The sequence below is a fragment of the Lepisosteus platostomus genome, chromosome 3 (genome assembly GCF_059453375.1).
Source record: "Lepisosteus platostomus isolate fLepPlt1 chromosome 3, fLepPlt1.hap1, whole genome shotgun sequence".
In the NCBI taxonomy this organism is placed as follows: Eukaryota; Metazoa; Chordata; class Actinopteri; order Semionotiformes; family Lepisosteidae; genus Lepisosteus; species Lepisosteus platostomus.
The window spans coordinates 76,699,729-76,710,318 of record NC_142613.1 but is presented as its reverse complement, the minus strand read 5'-3'; the positions used below and the strand labels follow the sequence as shown (position 1 = coordinate 76,710,318).

The 10,590-nt window shown below is 36.5% G+C and overlaps 1 protein-coding gene across 1 annotated transcript; it reads left to right on the top strand.

Moving 5' to 3' along the window:
* Positions 1-8,228: 8,228 nt before the first annotated feature.
* LOC148675566 (trace amine-associated receptor 1-like) lies at positions 8,229-9,266 on the top strand. The gene has a single exon (XM_088627224.1). The coding sequence runs from the start codon at positions 8,229-8,231 to the stop codon at positions 9,264-9,266; it is 1,038 nt and encodes a 345-aa protein (XP_088483350.1).
* Positions 9,267-10,590: the final 1,324 nt, after the last annotated feature.

Genomic DNA, 10,590 nt, shown 5'->3' with positions numbered 1-10,590 from the left:
CTGGTTGAATGATAAGTGTCGCAGTTTAAATAAATTCCGTAGTTGGAAATTATGGAACGCTCTGTTAAAAGCAAGGGAGTTTTTATGTCCGTTGCAGTTTTTTTGCAACATGAATATAATTATATCGTTATTAATTTCTTTAGATACGCGATTCCATATTATAGTCCCTTTTAATTAAATTCTTCAAGTATGCTTGTTGACTCCGGTATCACGTTAGTTAAAGACTTCGATGCTTAAAATGTTTAGGGAGAAATGGAATACTGGTGTGTATGTTTTCTTTAAAGTACCGAGACCAGCCATATACTGTATGTTTAAGTTCCAAAATTAATATCGTTTATGGCCTTCACACGCGTTACAGTATGCTCCTATTCTTTTTATGCTCAGGTACTATGATTTCCCTTCAGTGGTAAAATTCCATATAAATATTCAATAAAACAGGCACAGTTAAGACATTAAATATACATATACATACTGTATACAGTACAGTTTGCATACGGTAATATCTTTATGTTCCTAAATCAATCTCTTTTATGAGCATGTGAAAGGCATGGTGAATCGATTCTCAAAAATTACTGTACTTTGCATGATTGGAAACAAATGCGTGATTGCGATATGCTGTGGTGTTACTTTTACAAAGACTTTTACTTTTACCGGTAACTCGCGGTAGACTGCGTAAAGCACACCGGAAAATAATGAGGTATCGCCCGCGCATTTTGAATGGCTGCATCTGTAAGAGCATACGGACACTTACCACTAGATTCTTCAATAGCTTCTATCCACAGGCAGTGAGATTGCCGAACACATTTAGCCATCCCCCTCGGACCACACCTACACCATCGCCATCTACCTCTTTATGATTTGTTATCTATTGCACATCTCCAGTCATTGTTTACACGTCTGTATTGTTTACATTCAAACTGTCTACATGTTTACTTGCACATTGTCTACTGTTTGTTTGTATATTGTCTTGATGCACTGTTTGCACTTTGTTTTGTTTTTGACACTTGTTTTACAATCGAGAGACTTTCTGTAAGTAAGAATTCCATTGTACCAGTACCGGTTACATATGGCAATAAAGTTCAAGTTCAAGTTCAAGATGCCATCTGGGTGATCCAGAATTGTCCTGAGGGGCCTTGAATGAGTGTGGTGTTAGATGTACTTGCAGGTGATACAGCGAGCTCTGTTACAAGGGAAAATGCCTGGTGTGGATGGTTGTTGAGGGCGGTCAAGGGAGCTGTGAACAAGAAGGTTGCGCAGATTAGGTGGTTGGCGATATGAGATGATGTGGCGTTCAGAAAAGAGGGCGCCAGTGTAGGGATCATCCTGTAGGATGGAAAAGTTGTGGTTAATAGTCCTGGAGATAGGAAGTGTGTTGGGGTGGTAGGGAAGCACCAAAGGAATGCAATTGTTATGGCGGAGATTCATGATTGTTAAAATATCAATATAATGTACGTAATATTTACAACTTTATTATTTTTTTCAAAATAGTCTTTATTTGTTAAAAGTAAAATGTGTGCCTTAACAGGGAATCAAATACTGACCTCCAGGTTGATAGTCAAGCACCCCATGTACTGTGCCAAAGTGTCATTAAGACGCAATGCTGAAACAGACAGGTTAAAACGTTTCCAACGTAATCATGAGTGAATGAGTTAAAGAAATTGATGCAGATGTTTACAAAGAAAGTGGAATACCGTAATACTTTGAGCTATATAAATATATTATAATTAGATCTTTAAATTAATATTGTTATTAATTTCTTTAGATATGCAATTCCTTATTATAATTATTATAAATTATAATTGTTTGACTGTGCCGTAAAACAAATATCCCCTTGGGGACTATAAAGCTTGAAATTGAAATTATATTGCCTATTAAGATTCTAAAAAGTACATGCTTTTTTAGTTGTAGAAATAGTGCTTTTAGTTGTAGAAATAGTGCTTTGTGTGGACGTTAATCAGTGCAGACCTGGTTACAAATGCACCTTACAATAAATGACAATTTAATTCAAATTACTACTCAAAATCTTTATTTTAATCTGGTCTCTTTTTTAACCATATGTGTTAATTTGTGTTTTTAACTATGACATGTTTTGAAAGCCTCTATGATATATTTTCTCCAACTGTCACAAAAATATACATAATTGTTCTGCTTGCTGTATAGTGTAGATAATAAAAACACTTCATGCATAAAGAGCTGGGAGGTAAAACCCATGTTCATTTCTGTTTGGGAACAAGTAATAGGTTTATTCCATGCTGAAAAAAGAAGAAAGAGAGCACAACGTTTCGGCCGTGGAGCCTTCTTCAGGTGTGAAGAAGGCTCCACGGCTGAAACGTTGTGCTCTCTTTCTTCTTTTTTTCAGCATGGAATAAACCTATTACTTGTTCCTTTGCAGCCTACGCATGCTGACGCAGCTACCCACCTGAACTTCATTTCTGTTTACTGCATTTTTTAAAACTATTTACATTTGCCTGATTTGTACTGCCAGTTGTGTGTTTCTCAAATACCATGTATCTGAGCTGGGTAATTTAGGTATATTTGTTGATGCTCTCATCTAGATATTGTGTGGAAGCAATAAAATAAGCAGAATGCTTGGGTATATAACAAATGGCATGGAATATAAATCCAGGGAACATTTGCTTGAACTTTAGAATGCACTAGTAAAGCAACATATAAAATATAATGTGCTGTCTACCAAAATTATATTCTTGTGCTACTATAGTCTTAGAGTTCCTAGAAAGACAAATGGAATGATTCCTGGTTTTAGGGGATTATCATAATGCGACAGTTTTAGGGAGAACATGCTTTTTAGTCTTCAGTGAAGATTTAATTCTAGAACATGTGATCCTAAGTGCTACAGGTTCCACCTTTGGGGATTTGTTTTATTCTTAAGCCACAATTCTAATTAATATGGAAATCATGGGGATTAGGACAAAGTTACCTTTTTTTCCCTGACCAGGAAACTGGCTTGGAGTGGAGAATTGTTAAGAAAAAATGTTAACAAAAAACAGCTATTTGTGCTTATTATTATTTGTTTTTATATGCTTATTTTAAAAAAAAATGTTATTATATTTATTATTTATTTTATTTATTTCCATTATTAATATTGGCATTGTGGCTAAGGATCTGTGCCTGTGGCTGGAAAGTTGCCAGTTCAAATCTCGTGTCCGGAAGAGGAATTCTACTCCACTGGGCCCCTGAGCAAAGCCCTTAACCCCAACTGTTCCAGGGGTGCCGTATAATTGGCTGACCCTGCGCTCTGACCCCAGGCTTCTCTCTCCCTATCTGTGTGTCTCATGGAGAGCAAACTGAGGTACAGTATGTGAAAAGACAAATTCCTAATGCAAGAAAGCGTATATGGTTAATTAAGTGATCTTATTTTTATTATTAATAATAATGAGAATAATATTATTGTTATGATAATTATTCATTTTATGTTTCATGGAATAAAAAAATACTATAAAAAAGAATACTATAGTTATAGCTTATGTATTTTCTCAAAAAGTTGTCAATTTGTTATAAGCCCTCTGACCAGGAATACAGCTTGTGCAGTGAGGAACTGCAATTTGCCAATCACACGAAACCTCATTACATGCACTTTTACCTTACGAGGTCCAGGAGGAATAATGCCTAATCAGGTCACCTTTAAAAAGGCCTAAATTCAAAGCTTAGGTCACTACAAGAAAAATGCCACACTTAGTCAGTTTTCTGTGGATTCCATAATGCCTGGAGTGTCACCAGAAGCAAGGGAGAGGACTATTGGCATGTTGCAGGCAGGCATGTCATGGCCCAGCATTGCCAGACACTATGGAGTAAGCCGCTCCACTGTGTCCCAACTGCAGAGAAGGTTTCAATAGACCGGCAGGACAGATGACCATCCAAGATCTGGTTGCCCTCGAGTGACCACACCAGAGCAGGACCGACACATCAGACTGGTCCATCTGAGAGATCTTTTCATATCTGCCACCTGTATTGCTGCTGAAACTGCCGGCAGACAAAATGCCTGCCTTAGTGACAGGACAGTGAGGCTCCAATCTGCTGGCCCTATAGCAAGGCGACCTGTCAGAGGCCCTCTGCTCACACCTCCTAGACATCACACCAGACTGGCTTGGGCCAGACAGAGGCTGTGATGGACCCGTCAGCAGTGGCATCAGGTCCTCTTTACAGATGAGTCACTCTTCAGCCTGTTCCATGCAGACGGGAGGCCTGTCATCTCACCACAGCTCTGTTCTACAATGGCTACAGTGTAACACATCTACGTTAAGACTCAGGGGGCTAAGGCAGACAGTTCCATATCTTTGCAATTATGAAATTGGGCATGACAACTTCATATCCTGGGGATAACAAGGGATCCTGGTGATTCTCTTGCTAACCACTCCATACAGAAGACCAGTTCCTGTTCTCGAACCACCTAGTCCTTAGATTAGAATTTGTAACAGCACAATTCTACCACTAACCAGTCCCACTAACAGGGAAATGGGACACCAGAGCAGTTCAGCTACACCCTAATGAACATGCTACGTACACTGAGGCTGGACCAGGAAGCAGACTGTAGAGATCTTGACCCAGGTTTACAACTGCACCATATTTACAGTCCGGATTTCCTCGTGTTTGGGAGGCAGGTCAGGCTGCCATTAAATCTTGTGCTTGGACAACCATGACATAATGAAGATCCTGAGCTAGAAGACTAGGCTATGCAGCTCTAGGATTTACTATGAGCAGCATGCCACAAACCTGCTGTAAGTTGCGTGCAAACAGATGATCGCAGACCTCTGGGAAGGGGAACCTTATAGGGAGGGCAGGAAAAGAGGAGATTTACCTGTGTATGTGGTGCACTCTGAAAGAGGTGGAGAACAATACAGTGTGCACCAGAATCACCTTTGCCTCAAAAGTCCTGGGAGAAGACAGCCGGAGGACTGAACGGTGAGGGGTTGAATCAGGGGACTGAGAATGGTCAGGCCACTGACGGGGCAGATATCACGGCATAGCTGTAGCTGTATGTTATAGCTTTACAGTATAAGCTTTACCCTATGTTATACCATATCGTTTGTGTGTTTTTTTGTTATGATCTTTCTCTCTCTGATTACCTTAAATGTTTCAGATTGAGACCTGAGTGAGAGATGTTCCTTCTGAATGGGTGGGTCTGGCATTTCCTTGTATAAGACCCATCAAACCATCGTGAAGCTGCCTTGCTCTCTTCCACACAGGATTCTATCCTATGGTCTGACTGCTTGTGTTTATTAATAGACCAACTGTTGTTTACTGTTTTTGACATATGATCACAGTGCCTTTTTGTGCTTGTTTCTCCTTTTCTCTTTTGTATAGATGTGTTATTTTGTTTTTATGTACGTAGGGAAGAGTGAGAGCTAAAAGGCAGTCTGCAGAAGACTTTTCTGTGGAGAAAGTTTGTTTTTTTACATTGTAACAGAACCGGGGTTTAGGCTGTAGCACTCTAATTGAATTGACAGTGATGTGCAGAATCACAATAACTGACAAGGAGGGATGATTGACAGTGATTGATGACAGGGTCTGGGGGACCCTGTTGGAGGGAGGAGACTCAGAAGAGAACAGGGCCAAACTTCAGCCCTTACTCTCAGTGAAACTGCCAGGGATCAAAAAGACTGACTTTTCAGTCCCACAGTGGCACATTTTATAAGTTAGTAAATATACTTACATGAAGTACAGTATATGTACTTCATGTACTTACTATTTTAGAACTGTAGGTGGTTTTATCTTTAATGATATCCCTGTTTTTTTGGTTAAGGTTTAAGTGTTCATACTTCCATATTAAATTCCCATAAAAAATATGGGAGGCTGTTGGGGTAAGATAATATTGATATTGATATATAAGATTACATTATATGAGTCTCTCCTAATAAGAACATCTATTCTGGAATAATAATCATTAATAATAATTTCTTGAATTTTAAAGAACTCAAAGCAATATCATAATTTATTTATCCTGCACAAGCCCCTGCTGATACAAGTACTGAATTTGCGATGACTACTGTATAGGGAAATTACTGCATGAGTTGCTGAAGAAAATCTAATAAAAAACAGACAGGATGAGTTATGCATAAAACGTTTAATTCGCTGATATAATATTATATAAATAATGTATTGATAAATATTTCAGAGGGAAAACAATTTAAACTGTCCCCAATGTCACCTATCCCCATGGTCAGTGTGTGATATGCTCATGATTTCCTTTTAGCATCATGCTAACAAAGCAATAATGTTATGTGGAGACATTGTATGAGTCTTTCCCGATAAGAACTCTTCATGTTTTTCTTTCAGCTGAAAGCATTGTTGACTTGCAGAGATTAGTACTACTAAAGATTTAGTGTTCTCATCTGTTTAATTGTTTTATCTTACTACTAGAGTATCACAATAATAAATTCAAGTAGAACAGCTTATAGTAGTGACAGCGTAGATCATGAACAACATGCTTATCTACAATAAAGCCAAAACAGTCAGAAAAGGGATTTACAGATCAGTAAATCTTCATAAATTATGTAGACAATCTCTCTTATTTTGAAAAGAACAATTGCATTTATTTTACTTATAGATATCTGGGTTATTTTATTATAAATATCAGTACACTATGTTCAAATCAATATATGTATCACAACTATTGTTACCTCTTTAAGAAATAAATATATATCAATGTAACCTATATTGTTGGGGTTAAATCTATTTTTCATTATATTAACAGTATTATTTTATTTGTTTTAATGTTCTGTCTTACTATCTGAAATTTGCATTTTTGCTTTATTGGCAATGGAAAGATTAAATAAAATTGAATATGGAACAAGCAAAGTATTTGTGAGTGATAACAATTAAGCCTTTGTTTTTTGGTAATGTTGTTGCATAATGGCACAATATCATGTTTACTCACCAATGGGGAATACTGTAGTTCCATAAGGGAAAGAGATGGTGATACTACAGTATGGATCACCAGTAATTACTGACAAAACACCAGATAATGCCACTGGGCTTTTAGAGGGTGATAGTATATAAAGTGTCACATACAAAGAGTCAGGGTACAATAACACCAGACATCTGAATAAGGTAAGCTTATGACAACTATATAATTCTAGTACATTAAAAGTATCTTTAAGTATTGTAAATGTGTTTTATTATGATTAATCTACAATTTGCTCTATAAAAACAAGAGAATAAAAAGTACATCTTGGTAAAACATTAAATGCATTACATAATTTCCTATACAAAGGGATGTAAATGACAGGAAATAGATATAGCAGTTTAATTCTTTTCAGGTATAATGAGGTATAGCTTCTGATGAAGCTGCACTTAGTGGTAGATGCTTAAGTGCTGTTCACAGAGTAAAATTTTCCATTTGTTGATAACTGTGTTAGTTAATTCAGATTAAGGATATTTAACATGTTTTTCAAACCACAATGAGGCATTTATCTTCCTCCATCGTTATTAATAGAGACTGTTTTAGATATTAGATATAAAGATTTATTTATTTGAATAAACAATGCCTTGTTGCTATTCATTATTATTGTTTTTGTTTTTGTTTTAAGTTTCTTTTGACACTGAAATTGACGTCTTTCAAGTCTTAAATGAAATAAATTCTTGTGTTTAACCCTTAGAATTTATGGATAAATGAGCCTCTTAATTAAAATAATTTGAACAGTTTTGAATTATTTTTCAGATTTATTTTTACATACACTTATAAAGCTGTTAAATTAATAATAATAGTTAATATAATAAACATTTCAATCATCCTGTATGCCTAAACTTTTCCATTGCTGCTGCCACAAGAATTTCTGTTAATCTGTTAAGAGTTTCTTTAGTCATGTCAGTTAAGATTGGAATATTAAAACACAAAGTGTCCTCTAAGCAACAAGAAACAAATCACTGGCACCATAGTATTTTAGAAGAAAATGCATTTATTCCATAATGGCAGAATTGAAATGAACACATATATTTTACAGTGAAGAAAGTCTGCTTCAGTATAAATGATTACTTCCAACATGAACACAATGTAGAAGATAGATGTACTGTTTAGACATCCACTGTTTTATTTCTGATTATTAGCAATATAGACATTTGTAATGTTCACAAACAGAATTCTGTTCATTTGAAATCTTACTTGAAATCCTAAAGTACGAAAAATAAATAGTAGCAACATCATTTAATGTTATGTTGGTCTTTTTACAGAAACCTATTTTTCTACAACACTTGGGATATAAAGAAAGAGCATGCTGAACGTCACTGGAATGACTGAAAATACACACTTCTGTTACGATTCGGTAAACAAGTCATGTCTGAAACATGTTTATGTGGCTACGATACGTACTCCACTGTATCTCATCTTAGTAGCAGTTATTGTGTTCACTGTTTGTGGAAACCTGGTTGTCATCATCTCCATTGCTCACTTCAGACAGCTTCACACACCAACTAATTTTCTTGTCCTCTCATTAGCAGTTGTCGACTTGCTAATAGGAGGATTTATAATGCCTCCCAGTATGGTCCGATCACTTGAAACTTGTTGGTACTACGGAGACTTGTTTTGTAAAATCTATACCACCATAGATGTCATGTTATGTACTACTTCTATATTCCATCTCTCCTTCATTTCAATCGATCGATATTATGCTGTGTGTGAACCACTAAAATACCAAACTAAAATCACTGTTTGTGTTGCACTTTTCATGGTTGTCATTAGTTGGAGTGTTTCAGCTGTTATTGGATTTGGACTGATTTTTCTGGAGTTAAATATAAAGGGCATAGAAGATGTCTACTATGAGAATGTATATTGTGTAGGGGGCTGTACTCTGATACAGACTGAAATATCTAGCCTGATTTCTTCCCTGCTGGCATTTTACATTCCTGGGTTTATGATGGTAGGAATCTATTTGAACATTTTCCTTGTAGCAAGGAGACAAGCCAGGGCAATTGAAGGCCTCGTTTCCCAGAGTAAGAGCTCAGAAGACAGCAAAACAATACCTTCAAGCAAGACAGAAAGAAAAGCTGCGAAGGCTCTGGGAATAGTGATGGGGGTCTTTCTCTGCTGCTGGACACCATGTTTCTTGAGTGTCAACCTGAATCCTCTTTTTAATTATTCAACTCCACCTGTACTATTTGACACTCTTGTGTGGCTAGGATACTTAAATTCTACATTTAATCCTCTTGTCTATGCTTTCTTTTACAGCTGGTTCAGAAAAGCTCTTGGAATGATTGTATTTGGCCAGATATTTCAAGCCAATTCTTCAAGAACAAAACTAACTACAGATTGAAGATTTCTTTTAACACTGAGCAAAACAATTATTCACATTTTTTCTTCTTCAAAGAATTTGAAAACAATTAAAGCACTTCATAGTTGTGACACTATTATGTTTCTGAAAAAGAGGTGTGAGAAAACAAAATAAAACAAAAGTTAACAAAATATTTATGGATGATTATGAATTTGAAACTTTGGACAGGTATCTGCACTACTACGGAAGCAAATTAAAAAATAAACAACTTTAAATTCTCACAAATATTTATATTTCTTTAATTTTCAGTATACAGTAGTTCAAGAGCATCATGCACAGAGAAACTGGAAAGGAAAAATCCTCTTAATTGCAGTTTTTGAATTTAGATAATTAATTATTGTTGTTCTACACACCTGATTTGGAATGCCAAGTTTTGTGTTTTCCATAAGTCTTTTCCAGGAAGTTAATCAATCATTTTAAGAGAGGCATCTCCCTTACTGAAGGCACCACAAGTGTGAAAATACCTGGGAGGCTTCAGAGGTGACTGTGTTCCTGAATGACAAAATATCAATTAGCCCACTAGGTGGGAGAATCTTGGTTTTCACTGCATAGCATTTAGAATAATTCACACTTTTCAATATACTACTGTACTGTAATACAAAACATAATTGTTTAGGGCAAGATAGAGCTTCAACACATTTTGCCAGTTATTCAGAGATAATTGAAAACAGATTTTTTTTCTAAACAAGCACTTCACAGCTGTGACAATATTGTGAAAAATACTGTGCAAAAATGCAATGGCATAGCAACATAAACCCATATTAAAAGGGGAGGGAAAGACCAGCGCAGAATATGCAACTATATGATACACAGGTGTCACAGGGAGGGCAGGAGGGGTGCCCAAGTGAGTCCTTTTAAAACAAAATGATATCTCAGCCGCAATTGCACTTAGGTGCAAAGATGATGGTATATTATGACAATGCTCCCCACAGACAATTATGTATAGCAAAACAAAAAACAAAAAACAAAATTGAACTAGTACACACACACAAAAAACAAACCCTTTATCTAAGAAAGAGATCAGTTCTACCACACTTAGGTCCTATCAGCTCCACACTGTAGCCAGCCGACAGGAAAGTGTGTGCGAGATCATGTGTAACTTAAGATGGATAATGAGTGTCTTGTAATCTACTGTCTGCGGACGGTGACAGACATCCCTCTGTCACAACAGGACACCCTGGACACCAATCTCTCCTTAATTGTGATGGCCAGTTCAGCATGGTCCTTGATTCTTCCCTTCTCGTGTTGAAACCAAGAGGACTGTATCAAGCTGTGAAAGGATTCTCCATGTAAAAAACTATAGTTT

Excerpts from the sequence above, each read along its gene's own strand:
- LOC148675566 (XM_088627224.1), top strand. The coding sequence starts at position 8,229 with ATGCTGAACGTCACTGGAATGACTGAAAATACACACTTCTGTTACGAT.